The sequence below is a fragment of the Oncorhynchus gorbuscha genome, linkage group LG24, assembly GCF_021184085.1.
Source record: "Oncorhynchus gorbuscha isolate QuinsamMale2020 ecotype Even-year linkage group LG24, OgorEven_v1.0, whole genome shotgun sequence".
NCBI lineage: Eukaryota > Metazoa > Chordata > Actinopteri > Salmoniformes > Salmonidae > Oncorhynchus > Oncorhynchus gorbuscha.
Window position 1 is genome coordinate 19,715,334 of NC_060196.1, and position 22,234 is coordinate 19,737,567.

At 41.1% G+C, this 22,234-nt stretch overlaps 1 protein-coding gene across 2 annotated transcripts in view; it reads right to left on the bottom strand.

Moving 5' to 3' along the window:
* The window catches only part of LOC124012924 (storkhead-box protein 2-like), a 68,888-nt gene that overhangs the window by 16,554 nt on the left and 30,100 nt on the right, over positions 1 to 22,234 (bottom strand). The window contains exons 1-2 of one of the 2 annotated variants that reach the window (XM_046326985.1): positions 20,707 to 22,104; positions 3,225 to 3,377 (exon numbers count right to left, since the gene is read on the bottom strand). In XM_046326985.1, the coding sequence (XP_046182941.1) occupies positions 3,225 to 3,377; positions 20,707 to 20,890 (337 nt within the window). In that variant the 5' untranslated portion in view covers positions 20,891 to 22,104. Of the gene's footprint in view, positions 1 to 3,224; positions 3,378 to 20,706; positions 22,105 to 22,234 lie in introns of those variants that run through there. The other variant, XM_046326984.1, reaches the window with a different exon arrangement.

The window sequence follows — 22,234 nt, forward strand, 5'->3', positions numbered from 1 at the left end:
CTGCAATCACTGCCAATGGTGCTTCAACAAAGTACTGAGTAAAAGGTCTGAATACTTATCTAAATGTGACATTTCCGTTTTTTTACAATGGCAAACATTTCTGAAAACCTGTTTTTGCTTTTTCAGTATGGGTTATTGTGTGTAGATTGATGAGGTGAAATAACAATCGAATCTATTTTAGAATAAGTCAAGAGGTCTGAAAACGTTCCGAATGCACTGTATTCTACATAATTCCTAAAATATTTTTAAAGAGCTATCATCACTAGAGCTGTCATATTTCTCTACCCAAATAATAGCCAACAACCTTCTAATCATTACATCATCATCATTCAACTCAAATCAAACTCAAATCATTCACACTGAAAGTTTTACTAATGTAAATCGTGTATCTATTTACCTGAAACCCACAGCTAGATTGAGTCAGAGTTGCTTTGCTTTCCTAAGATGATCCTGCTTTTTATTCCCATTTTCTGAAAGAAGATCACTTTGTCCTATGTCTTTCTTATTTTACCATACTGGTCATCTATGAACATTTGAACATCTTGAAGAACAATCTGGCCTTAATGGCCATGTACTCTTATAATCTCCATCCGGCACAGCCAGAAGAGCACTGGCCACCCCTCAGAGCCTGGTTCCTCACTAGGTTTCTTCATAGGTTGCTGCCTTTCTTCTACATCTGAATTGCTTGTTTAGGGTTTTAGGCTGGGTTTCTGTATAAGCACTTTGTGAAATCTGCTGACATAAAAAAGGGCAATATAAATAAATGTGATTGACTTATTCTTTTAGTTTTCACATGCAACACCTGTAGTTTTGACATTTTGCGGTGGCAGCGTAGCTTAGTGATTAGAGCGTTGGACTAGTAACCCGAAAGGTTGCAAGATCGATTCCCCAAGCTGACAAGGCACAAATCTGTCATTCTGCCCCTGAACAAGGCAGTTAACCCACTGTTCCTAAGCCGTCATTGAAAATAAAAATGTGTTCTTAACTGACTTGCCTAGTAAAATAAAAATATAAATTGTGATCTAAATGTCCCACAAATTAATATGTTTGATATAAACTCAGCAAAAAAAAATCCCCTTTTCAGGACCCTGTCTTTCAAAGATAATTTGTAAAAATCCAAATAACTTCACAGATCTTCATTGTAAAGGGTTTAAACACTGTTTCCCTTGCTTGTTCAATGAACCATAAACAATTAATGAACATGCACCTGTGGAATGGTCGTTAAGAAACTAACAGCTTACAGACGGTAGGCAATTAAGGTCACGGTTATGAAAACTTAGGACACTAAAGAGGCCTTTCTACGGACTCTGGAAAACATCAAAAGAAAGATGTCCAGGGTCCTTGCTTATCTGCGTGAACATGCCTTAGGCATGCTGCAAGGAGGCATGAGGACTGCAGATTGTGGCCAGGGCAATACATTGCAATGTCCGTACTGTGAGACACCTAAGTCCGCACTACAGGGAGACAGGACGGACAGCTGATCATCCTCGCAGTGGCAGACCACCACAACATGGTACATCCGAACCTCACACATGCGGGAACGGTACAGAATGGCAAAAACAACTGCCCGAGTTACACCAGGAAGGCACAATCCCTCCATCAGTGCTCAGACTGTCCGCAATAGGCTGTGCAATAGGCTGTGCCTGTTAGTGAACATTTCTCCTCTGCCAAGATAATCCATCCATCTGACAGGTGTGGCATATCAAGAAGCTGATTAAACAGCATGATCATTACACAGACGCACCTTGTGCTGGGGACAATGAAAGGCCACTCTAAAATCTGCAGTTTTGTCACACAACACAATGCCACAGCTGTCTCAAGCTTTGAGACTTCCATGCCTCAAGCTTCTCTTCTTCCATGCCGTCCCTAGGAGGGGTGCGTCACTTGAGTGGGTTGAGTCGCTGATGTGGTCTTTCTGTCTGGGTTGGCGCCCCCCCTTGGGTTGTGCCGTGATGGAGATCTTTGTGGGCTATACTCGGCCTCGTCTCAGGATGGTAAAATGGTGGTTGAAGATATCCCTCTAATGGTGTGGGGGCTGTGCTTTGGCAAAGTGGGTGGGATTATATCCTGCATGTTTGGCCCTGCCCATGGGTATCATTGGATGGGGCCACAGTGTCATCTGACGCCTCCTGTCTCAGCCTCCAGTATTTATGCTGCAGTAGTTTATGTGTCGGGGGAATAGGGTCAGTCTGTTATATCTGGAGTATTTCACCTGTCTTATCCGGTGTCCTGTGTGAATTTAAGTATGCGCTCTCTAACGCTTTCTCTAGGCCTCGGACCCTAGGACCATGCCTCAGGACTACCTGGCATGATGACTCCTTGCTGTCCCAAGTCCACCTAGCTGTGCTGCTGCTCCAGTTTCAACTGTTCTGCCTACGGCTATGGAACCCTGACTTGTTCACCGGACGTGCTACCTTGTCCCAGACCTGCTGTTTTCAACTCTCTAGAGACAGCAGGAGCGGTAGAGATACTCTCAATGATCAGCTATGAAAAGCCAACAAACATTTCTCATAAGAAACTAGCTCCCTGGTATATAGAAAATACCCGAGCACTGAAGCAAGCTTCCAGAAAATTGGAATGGAAATGGTGCCACACCAAACTGGAAGTCTTCCGACTAGCTTGGAAAGACAGTACCGTGCAGTATCGAAGAGCCCTTACTGCTGCTCGATCATCCTATTTTTTCAACTTAATTGAGGAAAATAAGAACAATCCGAAATTCATTTTTTACATTTTTTTTGTTCAGCATATAAAACATCCTGTTGCAGTGTGGTATTATGGTCTGTTTTCAGAACCCTGGAATGAGTGAAGGGGACAGGGATTTTGAATGCCTTAAACAAACTGCCTCTATACAACCATCAATGGGTCATGAATGCATACATTACCATAAGGACATTCTGTGTGTGTTTAGGGGGTAACAGGGGTTGTGTTGATTAGGGCACGCAACTGGAAGTGTTTAAAAATGTTTCACAATGGAAAATGAAAAATAATGTTTCTTATTGGAGAGGACAAGGTAGTTCCTCCTTATTTCAGTCTGTTTCTTTAATTTTTAGTGCCTAATGAACACAGTCTTGGGGTGAATTATAGGCCAACTGTATAGGGTGAAGAAGTTGCCCTTAGACATTGTTCTTGGGTTAGTTTTGCATTTCTCCCACTGACTGCAGATACTAGCAGATACCCACAGTCATTGAGCTAATGCTAGAAATTTGATCCTGTAGCTACTGTACCTGGGAAGCATGTGGCGAGGTGTTCCATCAGGGCCTCCTGGTTGACGGGCTTGCGAGCAGAGTTCATGGCTGAGATAGCCAGACACAGGATCTCCCCCAGTGGGATGAACTGGGACTGACTGATAGGAGACATGCTGATGGGAGACACATCACCTACAGCAGGGAGAAATAGACAACAGTCAGCGAATGAACTGTAGGAGAGAAGAGAAGAACCTGGGCCCATATCTATCAAGAGTCTCAGAGTAGGAGTGCTGATCTAGAAATCAGGTCCCTCCTGCCGATAATAATCTTATAATTACTATGATCTAAAAGGCAAAACTGATCCTAGATCAGCACTCCTACATAATACAGCCCCGGGACTCAGTAACTGATCGAATCTGAATGGTAGCAAAGCTCAACTGATGCTGTGGGCGGTCTGTCCCGTTCCACCAGTTGGCTGTCACCTGATGACTGAGTCTCCTCCCAGAACTAATTATTATTATTTTGGAAAGAGCAAACATTTCCATATATGTTTGTAACTGCACATGTGGGGCAAAAAAAGTATTTAGTCAGCCACCAATTGTGCAAGTTCTCCCACTTAAAAAGATGAGAGGCCTGTAATTTTCATCATAGCTACACTTCAACTATGACAGACAAAATCACAGAAAAAAAACAGAAAATCACATTGTAGGATATTTAATTAATGTATTTGCAAATTATGGTGGAAAATAAGTATTTGGTCACCTACAAACAAGCAAGATTTCTGGCTCTCACAGACCTGTAACTTCTTTGAGAGGCTCCTCTGTCCTCCACTCGTTACCTGTATTAATGGCACCTGTATGAACTTGTTATCAGTATAAAAGACACCTGTCCACAACCTCAAACAGTCACACTCCAAACTCCACTATGGCCAAGACCAAAGAGCTGTCAAAGGACACCAGAACCAAAATTGTAGACCTGTACCCTGCTGGGAAGACTGAATCTGCAATAGGTAAGCAGCTTGGTTTGAAGAAATCAACTGTGGGAGCAATTATTAGGAAATGGAAGACATACAAGACCACTGATAATCTCCCTCGATCTGGGACCCCACGCAAGATCACACCCTGTGATGTCAAAATGACCACAAGAACGTTGAGCAAAAATCCCAGAACCACACGGGGGGGGCCCAGTGAATGACCTGCAAAGAGCTGGGACCAAAGTAACAAAGCCTACCATCAGTAACACACTACGCCGCCAGGGATTCAAATCCTGCAGTGCCAGACGTGTCCCCCTGCTTAAGTCGGTACATGTCCAGGCCCGTCTGATGTTTGCTAGAGAGCATTTGGATGATCCAGAAGAAGTTTGGGAGAATGTCATATGGTCAGATGAAACCAAAATATAACTTTTTGGTAAAAACTCAACTCGTTGTGTTTGGAGGACAAAGAATGCTGAGTTGCATCCAAAGAACACCATACCTACTGTGAAGCATGGGGGTGAAATGTACCTATGATGAAAATTACAGGCCTCATCTGGGAGAACTGGGAGAACTTGCACAATTGATGGCTGACTAAATAATTTTTTGTATTTTCACTGTAACTCCACCTTTCTTATTCATAATATAATTGACAAGATCATTCTTTTTTTTATATATATAAATATAGCATTATTTAAATATAGCATTATTTGAATTTAAAAACATTATTTGTTGTAATATTTGTTCAGTTTTTTTTGGAGGATGAAACTGGAATTAGAACCGGCTGTGCATGGCTTGTTTTTAGAAAGGGCGGTATTTTGAAAAAGGTTCCAATCTGTAATCTGGATAAAGGTAAAAAGGGGTGAGTCATTCTTACTAACCTACTGGAGAACTAGTGAAGGTTTAAGTATAACTTTTGTATGACTGATGAATCTAGTGGGAGGTTTAATTAATGCTTTAATATACAGTCCCAGTTAAAAGTTTGGACACACCTTCTAATAGTAATATAAGCCATTTAGCAGACGCTTTTATCCAAAGCGACTTACAGTCATGTGTGCATACATTCTACGTATGGGTGGTCCCGGGAATCGAACCCACTATCCTGGCGTTACAGGCGCCATGCTCTACCAACTGAGCTACAGAAGGACCAAGTGTCATTCAAGGGTTTTATTTGTACTTTTTTCTACATTGTAGAATAATAGTGAAGATATTAAAACTATGAAATAACACATATGGAATCATATAGTAACCAAAAAAGTGTAGAAAAATCTTTAAAAAATATAAATATATTTCAGATTCCTCAAAGCAACCACCCTTTGCCTTGATGACAGCTTTGCACACTCTTGGCATTATCTCAACCAGCTTCTTGAGGAATGCTTTTACAAATGTCTTGAAGGAGTTCACACATATGCTGAGCACTTGTTGGCTGCTTTTCCTTCACTCTGCTGTCCAACTCATCCCAAACCATCTCAATTGGATTGAGGTCGGGTGATTGTGGAGGCCAGGTCATCTGATGCAGCACTCCATCACTCTCATTCTTGGTCAAATAGCTCTTACACAGAAAGGAGGTGTGTTGGATCACTGTCCTGTTGAAAAACAAATTATATTCCCACTAAGTGCAAACCAGATGGGATGGCGTATCGCTGCAGAATGCTGTGGTAGCCACGCTGGTTAAGTGTGCCTTGAATTCTAAATGAATCACTGACAGTGTCACCAGCAAAACACCCCCACACCACCTCCTCCATGTTTCACAGTGGGAACCAGACATACAGAGGTCATCCATTCACCTACTCTGCGTCTCGTGTTTATTGGCCCAAGAAAGTCTCTTCTTCTTATTGGTGTCCTTTAGTAGTGGTTAATTTGCAGCAATTTGACCATGAAAGCCTGATTCACGCAGTCTCCTCTGAACAGTTGATGTTGAGATGTGTCTGTTACTTGAACTCTGTGAAGCATTTATTTGGGCTGCAATTTCTGAGGCTGGTAACTCGAATGAACTTATCCTCTGCAGCAGAGGTAACTCTGGGTCTTCTTTTTCTATGGCGGTCCTCATGAGAGCCAGTTTCATCATAGCGCTTTTTATTTTTTCCGACTGCACTTGAAGAAACTTTCCGGGTTGAGTGACATTTATGTCTAAAAGTAATGGTGGACTGTAGTTTCTCTTTGCTTATTTTAGATGTTCTTGCCATAATATGGACTTGGTCTTTTCCCAAATAGGGCTATGTTCTGTATACCATCCCTGCCATGTCACAACACAACTGATTGGCTCAAACTCATTAAGGAAAGAAATTCCACAAATTAACTGTTAACATGGCACACCTGTTAATTTAAATGCATTCCAGGTGACTACCTCATGAAGCTGGTTGAGAGAATGCAACACATGTGCAAAGCTGTCATCAAGGCAAAGGGTGGCTACTTTAAAGTATCTCAAATATATTTGGATTTGTTTAACATGTTACTACATGATTCCATATGAGTTATTTCATAGTTTTGATGTCTTCACTATTATTCTACATTGTAGAAAATAGTCAAAAAAATGAAGAAAAACCCTTGAATGAGTAGGTGTGTCCAAACTTTTGACTGGTTACTGTATATATTTTTTAAATGCCCCCCTGAACACATAAGTAAATAGGTCAACTGGGATATGACTAAATAATTACTCATGGTGATTTCTCCACAAATAGACCTTGGTAGAAATATATTGTTTTGTCAACTTTTAGTTCAAATTTGTTGTAGTAAGTTCCTTTATTTCTTTAGGGATATGAATACCGGGTATGTCCACTTCACCATCAGACCATTTTATTGGTAAACTACATGGTAAAGTTGTATTTTTTAGCAATCCAATACGTAAAATGGTACAATTATCAAAGTTCAGTTGTAATCCAGAGATGTTAGAAAAATGATCTAGATCCTTTATGAGGCTGTGCAGGGATCCAGATTGCGGATAAAAGAGGACATTTCAGTTGTTAGCGTGGAATGACACCTTTGTTTTTAAGCTCTGGATTTCTAGCCCCTTGATTTTATTGTTTGATTTTAATAGCTAACTTTTCGATGGCCATGATACATAGATACACCGACAGCGGACAACCTTGTTTTACTCCTCTTGACAGTTGAATAATTTGAGAAGTAGACATTATTTGTTATTTTACACCTGGGGTAACTATACATAACTTTACCCCGGAGATTCGCCAAAATTAAAATATTCCAGACATGTATATATACATTCTAGTCAAACTTTATCAAAAGCCTTTTCAAAATCTTCTATGATTACCAGACTTGGTTTCCTAGATTTTTCATAGTGTTCTATTGTTTCAATGAATCGTCTTACATTATCTCCAATGTATCATCCATATCAAAAAGCTGGGATGATCAGGATGACTAACATCCGACAACACCTTTTTAATTCTATGTGCTATGCATTTAGCTAGGATTTCTGAATCACAACACCATTCTAAGGGGCCTCCAGTTTTTTAAATGAACAGGATCTTTATACTTACTACCTGGGTCCTGTTTCAGTAATAGTGAAATCAAACCTTCTTGCTGCGTACCTGATAGTTTACCATTTAAGAGTGGTTAAACATGCCAATAGTGGATCTTTGAGTAGATAGAAAAAAGGTTTCATATACCTCAACTGGTATGCCATTCACCCCTGGAGTTTTCCCTGGTCTAAAGACTGTAATTGCATCAAGAAGTTCCCACTCTGCAATTTGGCCTTCACACAAGTCTTTCTGTACAGCTGTTAATTTTACACTATTATTATGATAAAATTCCTTACAGTTAACTTCAGTTAGTGGAAATGGAGGAGACTGAAAAGAGAAGTACTTTGCTTACGCTTTCAAAATATCATTTAGTGAATCATAGATCATTTGTTTCTGTAAATTATTTTTGGTAGCATTTCTATGTCGAAGATTCCAAAATAATTTGGTGATATTTTATTTATTTTCCATCCAATTCACTTTATTTTTTATAATACATTATACTTGATTGTCCCGGAATAAGATCCTCCATTTCTTTTTGTTTTTCCTCCAATTAATTCTGTGCCTTTATGGTACAGTTTCTATTGCTATCCATCTGTACTGTTATTTATTCTATTTCCTGTGTTAATATGAACTACTTTGACCGAAATTGTTTTTGTTTTAAAGATGAGTATTGAATTGCGTGACCTCTAAAGTCACATTTAAAAGTGTCCCATGCAATAAATGTTACCTAATTGCCTTCCTCTGAATGTATCCATATAAATGAGGAGGCACAAAGGTGATCATCTATAGGGGAGAATGGGGTAAATATGTGCTCTACTCTCCCCTTATATAATATCCCTGCCTTCACTCACCACACATTTAGCCAGATCCCACCATATTATAAAGCAAAAGCCTTCAGAAACCCAAGCGTGAATACTCTGAGCCCGGTTCCAAGTTAACTAGTCCTCGCAAAGACAAGGGAGGTGTAACCAATCACAATCAAGTTCGGCATTCACAAGTTTTCAAAGCTCCCCACCAGTAATGCACACACATTCTCTCAAGCAGTTGATGTGACAATGCATCCCAATTGAGCTCTTTTGCCTTGGTTGCTTTTTGGGCATCGCCATAATCTCAGATTAAATGTGTCTGACGTCAATTGAGGTTTGCTGTAGTGTAAACAAATACTTGTCTATTGTGGTTCTACTCATTTCATTCAGCTATTAAGAAGATTATTTATTTTCGGTCATTGATATCAATTACATTAATTGCATCAACTGCCATTCTTCTGAAGATCTCTAGGGTAAATTGTGTTAATTGATAACAATAGAATATTTTAAATGCTCATCTGACACTCTTAGAATGTGGTCAAACCAAAATCAGACTTGATTTGAAAAAGCAACAACATTAAAAAAGACAAAACAAAGGACAGAATTGAGAAATAAAAGAGGGGAAAACAAAGTGAAAAGAGAATAACGACAAAATAAGAAAAAAAGTGACATTATACACCTTCTTATACAAAGAGTGTGATGTTCATTCTGGGTTTTTGTAACCCTTTGTAAACATGCCAGTTTCAAAAGTGGTGTATCACAGATCCATGCACTTGAACGACATGTTGATGAAATATAGATCAATCTTTGAATGCTGCATGAGCTATGGAAATTCTGATAGCTAACTCTTCAGGACTCAACCTGGGTGATTATCAGGGAAGGGACTCGCAACAGTTGAGTTCTGTGCGACTCAGCTGGGGCTCAGTTGGTAGAGCATGGTGCTTGCAATGCCAGGATAGTGGGTTTGATTCCTGCTGGCGCCACCCATTCAATGTAAGCACGCATGGATGTGAGTCACTTAGGATAAAAGTGTCTAATTAATGGCATATTATTATTTATACACACCAGTGGAGGCTCCTCAGGGGAGAAAAATGTAAAGAGTTAAACATTAAAAAATGTATCCTTTTTAGATAAAACTATACCAAATAATTTATTAAAAACACACTATTTTGCAATGATGGTCTACAGTAGCCTCAACAGCACTCTGTAGGGTAGCACCATGGTGTAGCTGGAGGACAGCTAGTTTCCGTCCTCCACTTTTACTTACTTAGCTAGCAAATGCAGCTAGGTAGTTTAGCCTACTCAAACGTCCGGTTCAACGTCCGGTTCAAACTGAGAAGGATCCTATGTTACCTAGCTGACTATTCAACACTGGAACTCTTCCACGTTAAGGTAACCTTTTGGTTGGATTAATTTATTGCCAACGAGGCCCGCAGGTGTAACTGCTTGCTAGGTGAGCGTGTAGATGTGAGAAATAACTATCCAATGATCAAAGGGATCATGCTGTTTGTATGTGGCTGTTATGAAAGTGAACTGTGTCTGCGTGTGATCAGCGGTGTATTCACTCCGCCGATTCTGTTAAATGTATTTTTGTTAAACGGAAGCAAACGTAACAAAACGTGGATAAACATAGCTAAATTTGTTCAATAGAAACTATTGTTTGCAACTGTTGGACTAATGGTTATACCCTAGATCAGCTAGATGCAGGCAAGATTGTGCGAGGCGGTGTTGAATGTGTTGATGTCTGTCACCTTGATTATTCAAATTTCTCTCGACCTTTCACATTGTAAACTTTCATTCATAGGCTAGGTTGTATCAAACTCATGATGGTTATAGGGAAAATTTGAGTATCATTGTAGTAGCCTAAACCTATCAATGTTACATTGAGCTGGGTGAATGGAATATGAATGTCATCCAATGTGCTGTAATAGAAATAAGGCCATGCTCATAACCATTTTTTATCACCCTCCCTCATCTTAAAACGGCACCGACCGCCACTGATACACACTGAGCGTAACAAACTTCATATAGCCACACAGAAGAAAGACACAGACACCCACACTTCAGATTGACTTTTTATCTGTCGTAAAATATATCAAACAGTGATGACAGGCATTGACAGTACGGTCACAGCCACATGCTCACTGCTCTCAGAATATCTCTATCAGACTGAATGCACAAAGTGATTGCATAGTATAAATGCGTTGTGTTTAGAAAATAACAAAAATACAGTAAGACATAACTGCAGTAAAAGATATCAAACAGTGATGACAGGCTGGTCACAGCCACATGTTCACTGGTTAAGTAGGACACAATATATATTTTAGATAGGAGCAACAGTAATGATACAAGCCCTCAATCTGAAGTGAAATAAATCCATAAATACAGAACACAAGTACAACCCTTTTTATATAAAACATTTTAAGGTAGTAAGAAAATAAACATTCACTTAATATTTCAATAAAGAAGTCTTTAATTACCAATAAATCACCTGCTAGCAATAGCTAGCGTGACATTACAGTGCACTGACTGACGGTGCTAGTTAGCTCGCGAGTGGCGCAGCGGTCTACGGCACTGCATCTCAGTGCTAGAGGCGTCACTACAGATCTGGTTCGATTCCAGGCTGTATCACAACCGGCTGTGATTGGGAGTCTCAGTGGGCGGCACACAAATGGCCCAGCGTCGTTAGGGTTTGGCCAGGGTAGGCCGTCATTGTAAATAAGAATTTGTTATTAACTGACTTGCCTAGTTAAATAAAGGTAAAATATATATATATATTGCTAAGCCAGCAAACACGTGGTTAACTTGCCAAAATAGGCTTTAAATACATTAACGGCAACATAAATATATGCATAGTCAGGTTCGCTATTGACCTTGGGATATATGAACCAGTTTTCAAAAGACACTATTTATTGTGTTATACAGTTTGAAACAGTTTTTATGTAGAGGGAGACACAAACCTGCTCTCAGAATATATCTCTATCAGACTGAAGAGCAGGCAGACCAACTTTTCAAATAGGGGAGAAGCACTCAAAACCCACTAGCTGTTCTTTCAAGGAAAATAATACAAAAAAGTCTGAAGACCCCTCGTGTTGCCCACCTTACTACAGTGGCAGTAAATATTTCTATGAATTCGACAACACATAATAAAAAGGAAACTTGATGAAGATCACACATTTTTCTGAAGTGAATGGTTTCACCCACTACTCTGCCTGCCGCGAACGGTGGTGTTCTTTAATATTTAGTCTATGATCCATTATTGATGTCATTTGTTAAATCCACTTCAGTCAGTTGTAGATGAAGGGGAGGAGACAGGTTAAAGAAGGATTGATAAGCCTAGCGACAATTGAGACACAGATTGTGTGTGTGCCTTTCAGAGGGTGAATGGACAAAACAAAAGATTTAAGTACCTTTGAACGGGGTATGGAAGTAGCGGTTTGTTTGTTTGTTTCGAACTGCAACGCTCTGGGTTTTTCACGCTCAACAGTTTCCCGTGTGTATCAAGAATGGTCCACCACCAAAAGGACATCCAGACAACTACTAGCACACATCATAGATCACATCACAAGATATGTCACCAGAGGTCGGTCTCTTCACATTCCAAGTCCAGAACAGACTATGGGAGGCGCACAGTACTACATAGAGGCATGACTACATGGAACTCTATTCCACATCAGGTAACTGATGCAAGAAGTAGAATCCAATTTAAAAACGGATAAAAATACACATTACGGAACAGCAGGTACTGTGAAGAGACACACACACACACACACACACACACACACACAGGTACAGACACAGACACAGGCGTACACTCACAAATGCTAGCACATGCACTCTACACACACGTACATTGTAATATTGTTATATGGTGGTATTATACATTAGGTATTGTAGATATGTAGTGGTGTAATAATGTTTTATTATGTACTGTTTTATATTTTATTTTATGTGTAAGTGCATTAATGTGTTTGGACCCCAGGAAGAGTAGTTGCTACATTGGTAGCAGCTAATGGGGATCCCTAATAAATACAAATAAATACAACTGTGGGAAGCATTGAAGTCAAAATGAGTCAGCATCCCTGTGGAATGGTTTTGACAACTTGTAGAGTCCATGATCCGACGAATTGAGCCTGTTCGGATGGCAAAAGGGAAGGATGCAACTCAATATTAGGAAGGTGCTCCTAATGTTTGGTATACTACATGTATATATATATATATATATATAAAAGCTTTATTTAACTAGGCAAGTCAGTTAAGAACAAATTCTTATTTTCAATGACGGCCTAGGAACAGTGGGTTAACTGCCTGTTCAGGGGCAGAACGACACATGTTTACCTTGTCAGCTTAGGGATTCAATCTTGCAACCTTCCGGTTACTCGTCCAACTCTCTAACCACCTGCCTCACGAAGAGCCAGCCTGTTACACGAATGCGGTAAAAAGCCAAGGTAAGTTGCTAGCTAGCATTAAACTTAATCAATCATAATCACTAGTTATAACTACACATGGTTGATGATATTACTACTTTATCTAGCATGTCCTGCGTTGCATATAAATCGGTGCAGTGCGCATTTGTACCTAACCATAAACATCAATGCCTTTCTTAAAATCAATACACAGAAGTATATATTTTTAATCCTGCATATTTAGCTAAAAGAAATCCAGGTTAGCAGGCAATATTAACCACGTGAAATTGTGTCACTTCTCTTGCGTTCATTGCACGCAGAGTCTATGCAACAGTTTGGGCAGCCTGGCTCATTGCGAACTAATTTGCCAGAATTTTACGTAATTATGACATAACATTGAAGGTTGAGCAATGTAACAGGAATATTTAGACTGATGGATGCCACCCATTAAGATAAAATACGGAACAGTTCCGTATTTCACTGAAATAATAAATGTTTTGTTTTCGAGATGATAGTTTCACGGATTTGACCATATTAATGCCCTAAGGCTCGTATTTCTGTGTGTTATTATGTTATGATTAAGTCTGATTTCATAGAGCAGTCTGACTGAGCGATGGTAGGCACCGGCAGGCTCATAAGCATTCATTCAAACAGCACTTTAGTGCATTTTGCCAGCAGCCCTGCTGTTAATGAATTCAAGCCTATCAACTCCCGAGATTAGGCTTGTGTAACGATGTGATGTGAAATGGCTAGCTAGTTAGCGGGGTGCGCGCTAATAGCGTTTCAAACGTCACTCGCTCTGAGACTTGGAGTAGTTGTGCCCCTTGCTCTGCATGGGGAACGTTGGTTGTTGTCGACGTTTTCCTTGTTTGATGCCAGGTAGGAGCGAGGAGAGGAACGGAAGCTATACTGTTACACTGGCAATACTAAAGTGCCTATAAGAACATCCAACATGAAATAGTCCTATAATTCCTACAACCTACATTTTTGGGGGGAATTTTATCCCCTTTTTCGTGGTATCCAATAGCTACTATCTTGTCTCATTGCTACAACTCCTGTATGGGCTCGGGAGAGACGAAGGTTGAAAGTCATGCATCCTCCGATACACAACCCTTCCTAGCCGCACTGCTTACAGCGCGCATCCAACCCGGAAGCCAGCCGCACCAATGTGTCGGAGGAAACACCTTGCACCTGGCAACCTTGGTTAGCGCGCACTGCGCCTGGCCCGCCACAGGAGTCGCTGGTGCACAATGAGACAAGGATATCCCTACTGGCCAAACCCTCCCTAACCCGGACGACGCTATGCAATTGTGCGTCGCCCCATGGACCTCCCGGTCGCGGCTGGTTAAGACAGAGCCTTGGCACGATCCCAGGGTCTCTGGTGGCAGAGCTGGCGCTGCAGTACAGCGCCCTTAACCACTGCGCCACCCGGGAGGCCCCTTCCTACCTGGGAATATTGAAGACTCATGTTAAAAGGAACCACCAGCTTTCATATGTTCTCATGTTCTGAGCAAGGAACTTTAACGTTAGCTTTCTTACATGGCACATGGCACACTTTTACTTTCTTGTCTAACACATTGTTTTTGCATTATTTAAACCAAATTGAACATATTTCATTATTTATTTGAGGCTAAATTGATTTTATTTATGTATTATATTAAGTTAAAATAAGCGTTCATTTAGTGTGTTCATTCAGTGAATGCAAGTGCCAAGACCAGGGTGGGCAAATTTGACATTTATCACAAGGCTTTTTGTGGCAAAACCATTGACAGAATAAAACAAATAAATTATGTTTTTTATTTGATCAATTAAACGTTATAGGACAAAGTATATAAGTCATTACACACAGCTTGCTATTCACAACGAGGCAGTTTGATGGAAACCCACCACTGCTGGTAGTAAATGCACATATCTTTTTGTGGATGGAAACGTAGCTAGTGATGAAAACTGGTAGAACGAAGAAAAAAAATATTAGCTACACTTCCATTCACATACCAAAAAGACCACCTTCATGTCGAATGAACAAATTCTGTCGACATTTATAAATTGTACCGGCATTTCCTGTTGTTTCCATCAGCCCATCGTGACTTTTTTCACGTGTCGGGTAATTCATCCACATGAAATGGTTGGATGGAAACCTGGTTATTGAGGCTATCACAGGTCCAATGACGAAAACAGGGCAGTTAAGCTTTGCATTCATTAATTTATTCTTGCCTGACAGGACACCGGTTTTACTATTATTCATCTGCCACGTTTTACCAAATTTCCGTCATTTTTCTGATGCCATCTAGAATTTACAGCTTCTCGTAAAAGCAAAATAACTTAATTTGTACAGTAACAACTGAGTTTTTGCATTGTCATTAATAAGAACATCAACAATGATAACTCTGCTGCCTGTGTACAGTCAATGTTTGAAGAATACCGAGAAGAGAGCTATTAGTGCTTCCATCTCTCAAGCTCCTCTCTGCTACCCTTAATACAATCATCCTGAGGAAATCCTACAGAGGTTAGTCAGTGATGTCAGCATCTGGGATGGCCAGAATGAGGGTGATTATTTTTTATCCTCGTTCAGTATATGAATGTGGAGCGAGACAACGAGATGAGTAGCTCAAACTGTCACACAAATCCTTCATTGATACTGAATATTTGAATGAACGTTCGAGTTGCACGTAACTGTAATTAGGATTTGGCCCGAAGTGAGTAACAGAGCGAGGAGAGAGAGAGAGAGAGAAAAAGAGATATACAGTACCAGTTCCAGAGGCTTAAGAGGCCTCATCTTAGTGGCTGACTGATTTTCTACAACTCAAACAGCTGACTGGAGGCAGGGAACAAGGGCTTACTCATGCGCAGCCTCCTCCCTCTCCTCTATACGTATTACTACATAGAGGGCTGGCTAACACCGCAGCACTACCGTGGCCTGATTTCTCTACCCACGCCTCAACTGCAGATGGGGCCCAGGTCCACATGGTCCTAGCCAAGAATTGAGCCAGAAATAACATTTAGCCTTCAGATGCTTTTGGGAAACCAGGCCCAGCTCTACTTCACAAAGACAAACAAATTTTAGATTCTGTTTGCTAGATTTCAAGCACATCTGCTTCTGCAGTGCATTCAGAAAATATGCATACCCCTTGACTTAGTCCAAATTTAATTGTGTTCCAGCCTGAATCCAAAATTGATTAAATACACTTAAATACACTTAAATACACTAGAAATGTTTGCATATGTATTTAAAAAATGTATACAGAAACATCTAATTTACATGTTAGATTCAATACATGTTAGATTCACCTTTGACAGTGATTACAGCTGTGAGTCTTTCTGGGTAAGTCTAAGAGCTTTGCACACCTGGATTGTACAATATTTGCAGATTATAATTTACAAAATTCTACAAGATGTGTTAAATTGGTTATTGATCATTGCTCGACAGCCATTTTCAAGTCTTGCCATTTAAGTCAAAACTGTAACTAGGCCACTCAGGAGCATTCAATGTCGTCGTCTTGGTAAGCAACTTCAGTGTATATTTGGCCTTGTGTTTTAGGTTATTGTCCTGCTGAAAGGTGAATTTGTTCTTCCAGTGTGTGTTGGAAAGCAGAATGAACCAGGTCTTCCTTTAGGATTTTGCCTGTTCTTAGCTCTATTACATTTATTTTTTATCCTAAAGAACTACCCTAAATCCCTACCAATGACAAGCATACCCATAACATGATGCAGCCACCACCATGCTTGAAAAATGAAGTGGTACTCAGTGATGTGTTATGTTAGATTTGCCCCAAACATAACGCTTTGTATTCAGAACATAAAGTTCCATTCTTAGCAATTGTTTTAGCTGTTTAACTTTAATGCCTTATTGCAAACACAATGCATGCTCTTTTCACTCTGTCATTTAGGTTAGTATTGTGGAGCAACTACAATGTTGTTGATCCATCCTCAGTTTTCTCCATAAATCTAACTGTTCTAAAGTCACCATTAGCCTCATTGCGAAATCCCTGAATGGTTTCCTTCCTCTCTGGCAACTGAGTGACTGGGTGTATATTGATACACCATCCAAAGTGTAATTAATAACTTCACTGTGCTCAAAGGGATATTCAATGTCTGTTTTTTTACCCATCTACCAACCAACAAGTGCCCTTTTTTGTGAGGCATTGGAAAAGCTTCATTGTCTTTGTGGTTGAATCTGTGTTCGAAATTCACTGGTTGACTGAGGGACCTTACATATAATTGTATGTGTGGTGTACAGATATGAGGTAGTCATTCAAAAAAATATTGTCAAACACTATTATTGCACACAGAGTAAGTTCATGCAACTTAATGTGTGACATGTTGACACAGGGCCTCCCCAGGAAAGTGTCCTCAGCCCTCTGCTGTACTCCCTGTTCACCCACAACTGCGTGGCTTTGCACGACACCAACTCCATCATCAAGTTTGCTGATGACACTCCGGTTGGTCCACCCTGGCCTTTATTGGGCCGTTGATTTTTGGGCTGGCCTTGATTTGACCCATTGAACATGATTACTGCCAGCTCAGAAGCTTTTAAAATGCTAACAGAAGTGCAATAATACATTTTCCATACGTTATTCTATCTAAAGTTGAATGTATTTCAAGGCCTACCATCAAACTCAGTGCCTCTACGCTTGACATCATGGGAAAATCAAAAGAAACCAGCCAAGACCTCAGAAGAAAATGGTAGACCTTCACAAGTTTGGTTCATACTTGGGAGCAATTTCCAAACGCCTGAAGGTACCACATTCATCTGTACAAACAATAGTATAAACACCATGGGACCACGCATGGGGACAAAGATCGTACTTTTTGGAGAAATGTCCTCTGGTCTGATGAAACAAAAATAGAACTATTTGGCCATAATGACCATTGTTATGTTTGGAGGAAAAAGGGAGAGGCTTGCAAGCTGAAGAACACCATCCCAACCGTGAAGCACGGGGGTGACAGCATCATGTTATGGATGGACTGGTGCACTTCACAAAACAGATGCCATCATGAGGAGGAAAATTATGTGAATATATTGAAGCAACATCTCAAGACATCAGTCACAAAGTTAAAGCTTGGTCACAAATGGGTCTTCCAAATGGGACAATGACCCCAAGCATACATGAAACATTTGACCCAAGTTAAGCAATCTAAAGACAATGCTACCAAATACTAAATGAGTGTATGTAAACTTCTGACCAACTGGGAATGTGATGAAAGAAATAAAATATATAATAAATCCTTTTCTACTATTATTCTGATATTTCACATTCTTAAAATAAAAGTGATGATGCTAACTGACCTAAGACAGGGAATTTTTACTAGGATTAAAAATGCCAGGAATTGTGGAAAAACTGAGTTTAAATTAATTTGGCTAAGGTGTATGTAAACTTCCGACTTCAACTGTATTTTAAACTATTTCACATAGAACTGAAAATGAACGTGGCTTAAATGTCAGACAAAGATGCCTTTTTACTGTATTGTCAACTATATTTTGCTTAGTGGACAGGAACCACCAGGAACTTCTTTCAATACTTTAGAAATGCATCCTTCCTTCCTTGTTTTCTGGAGGTACATACACATGTAGCTGTAAGCAAGGTACCATCCTATTACTTTCACACTTCCAACCAATTCACGTCTGTGATTACTTCAAGGAAGGTAAGAACGTATAGGGTACAGTTGTAATCGATCCAGAGCATCCCAAATGTGCTCAATGGGTGACATGTCTGGTGAGTATACTGTACAGACCATGCAAGAAGTGGGACATGTTCAGCTTCCAGGAATTGTGTACAGATCCTTGCAACATGGTGCCGTAAATTATCATGCTGAAACATGAGGTGATGGCGGCGGATGAATGGCACGACAATTGGGCTTCATGATCTCGTTACGGTATCTCTGTGCATTCAACAAATATTTGTATTTATTTTACCTTTATTTAACCAGGCAAGTCAGTTAAGAACATATTCTTATTTACAATGACAGCCTGGGAACAGTGGGTTAACTGCCTGTCAGCTCGGGGGTTTGAACTCGCAACCTTCCGGTTACGAGTCCAACGCTCTAACCACTAGGCTACGCTGCCGCCCCAAAATGCTATTGTATTCATTGTTTATAGTTTATGCCTGCCCATACCATAATCCCACAGCAACACAGGGCACTCTGTTCGCAACGCTGACATCAGCGAACTTCTCGCCCACACGATGCCATACATGCTGTCTGCCATCTCCCCAGTACAGTTGAAACCGGGATTCGTCTGTGAAGAACAGACTTCTCCAGCATGCCAGTTGCCATCGAAGGTGAGCATTTCCCCACTGAAGTCGTTTACAACGCCAAACTACAGTCATGTCAAGACCCTGGTGAGGATGATGAGCATACAGATGAGCTTCCCTGCAGAAATTATTTGGTTGTGCAAACCCACAGTTTCATCAGTTGTCCAGGTGGCTGGTCTCAGACAATCCTGCAGATGAAGAAGCTGATGTGAAGTTATTGGGCTGGCATGGTTACATGTGGTCTGCGGTTGTGGGGCTGGTTGGACATACTGCCAAATTCTCTTAAACAACCTTGGATTCAGTTTATGGTAGAGAAATTAGCATTCAGTTCTCTGGCAAAAGCTCTGGTGGACATTCATGCACTCAGCATGCTTCCTCAAAACTTGAAACATCTGTGGCATTGTGTTGTGTGACAAAACAATTGTCCCCCGCACAAGGTTCACCTGTTTAATGATTATGCTGTTTAATCAGCTTCTTGATATTCCACACCTGTCAGGTGGATGGATTATCTTGGCAAAGGAGAAATGGTCACTAACAGGGATGTAAACAAATTTGTGCACAACATATGAAAGAAATAAGCTTTTTGGAACATTTCTGTGATCTTTTACTTCAGCTCATGAAACATGGGAGCAACACTTTACATGTTGCGTTTATATTTTTGTTCAGTACAGGTCGCTGATGTTGGCTAATAAATTAGCTAGCTTGTCAAGCAGTCAAGCAAGGAGATCATGTAGCTAGTTAGTCTGATGAAACATCACAATTTAAACGCCAATGAAAGTCAAACTCCAAGGTTAGAATGTTTTTATATTTCATGCCAAAAACATCTATATAATGAATTGTATTGCACAACAATGATTTGGTTTTAAATTATTTTGAGATGACTTCTACATTAAATTGAAAATATGCTAAACGGGAGAGATTATTTTCATCCGAAAATGTTTTGTTTTTTAGATTGGCTGTTTAAACAAAAGCAATGTCAAATATCCCTTTAAAACGTACCATGGCGTCATTAAAAACATAGACATGAACTACCTTATTGATTATACACCATTTCACAGTCCTATTTGACACTTCACACAACAGTACCAGATGGACAAGCATCTCACAGAAATGTGCATGCTATATGGATATGCAGATCACTCACACCTCCAACCCATGATTCAAGGGGAAAGAAAAATCTGTGATGGGAGGGTTTCAAAGCTGTAGCTCCAACAACATTCCATTGCTTACCATTTTAGCCCTTGGTGTGTACTAAAATCCTAATATTACCATTTTAATTCATAAATAACCAAACCACCATGATGCTATATCCTTGCCTGGGACCATTCAATTCCAATATTGTCTTTACCCTTTTACTATGTCACTTAAACTTTTTTATTTTATATTTCACAAGCATTACAGAACACACAGACACTCACAAACTCAACCCTTTGTCATCACATATTCCATATCCATAGAAACCCAATAGTAGCCTTGGAAAAAAATGTGATCTTGGAAGAAACCAAGACCTTACTAACCCTCAAGTACAACTTCACACATGCTTGCCAACATCTGACAAGATGGTGAATTAGGGATGGTAGTGGTTGTGGTTGGGGGGTGCTGTCAGACTCACCTGGCATTTGGTAGCCCCGGGGGGGACCTGGTGAGATGTGGGGTGGAGGAGTGGGAGTGTGGTGGTGTTTCTGCTGGAGACGGAAGTCCTTCTCGCTCCGGGAGCGGGTGCGCTCCGGCAGCCGCTCGGACAGGTCCGAACTGGGCCAGGCCCGCCGCAAATTAGTGCTGCGGGTCTTTTTCATAGCGACCCCTGGGGCAAGCGGCTTGCCACGGGGCTACTACTGTGTTCGGGGGGAGGCCGACCAGAGGCTTAGTGCCTCCCCCACACCAGGCTGCATCACATCCGGCCGTGATTGGGAGTCCCATAGGGCGACGCACAATTGGCCCAGCGTCGCCCGGATTTGGCCGGGGTAGGCCGTCATTGTAAATAAGAATTTGTTCTTAACGGACTTGCCTAGTTAAATAAACCTTAAATTAAAAATAAATTTAAAAATCATCAAGGATGCCCGGTGCAAGGTATCAGGCGAGAGACATGACGGAGGACCAGCGTGAACGCTTGTATACACACACACGCACGTTTTCTCATTCACAGGCAAACTACTACAGCCGCCCCTCAATCCAGACTGCGGTGGATTGGCATCTGCTGCGTTTTCCCAGGCTGATCCATTGCGGCGGAGGCGGTGCTGGTTGCGCGAGGCATCACCCTTTTTTATGTCAGCGATCAGTCCAAACCACCATTTGTAGCATCCCTGTTCGCATGCGTCGGGAGGCACATTACGTAGCCGCTATGCTGCGGGAGGGGAGGGGTGGCAGGGGTAAGGATGAAGGAAATGGGGCATGGGAGGCAAGGAGAGAGGATGGCGAGGAGAGATGGAGGTGTGGGAAAAGAAGATTGGAGGGGGGTTGATTCAGGTGAATGGAGTTTTTTTGTGGAGGAGGGGGAAGAGGGGAGTAGAGAATCGGCAGTTTAGCTGTCGAGGCTCTTCTCCACAATAGCTCAATTCACCATGGGAACTATAGGGCTCGCTTGGCCGAGCCCCGGAAAACAAAAGAGCCCCCCCTTTGAGGAAAAAAGGAGAAAGAATAGCGCCCTTTACCCCGACCTCCACAGAAAAACTCTATAGATTGCAGAGTGTAGCGGAGGCCAAATCCACCGCGCAAGACCCGCTCGTCCTCGACGACACCACACCAAGAAAGGGTGGGGAGAAAAAAAAAGATGGAGCGCATAGAAATATAACAAATCCCAGAATAGATATCCTCCTCCTCTCTCGTGAAAATCCAATACGAGAATCCAATCCTAAGAGGCTCGTTGGAGCATCCATTCATTCAACCGACAGGGCTACAGCTAACTCCAGTCAACGGCCAATGTCTTTCAACGGTAACCACCGCAGCTGCCACTGCTCCCAGAACCTCAAGAAAGGGTGTGTGTGTGCGTGCCTGCCCACTGTGCGAGATTCTGCGTGAGCATGCGTGTGTCTGTGTCTGGGTGACTGAGACAAGGGGAGGGGTAGGGGGGAGCGAGTGAGAGAGAGAGAGACCGAGGACACAAGTATAGTGGAGAAGAAAGAAAATAACATCCACACACA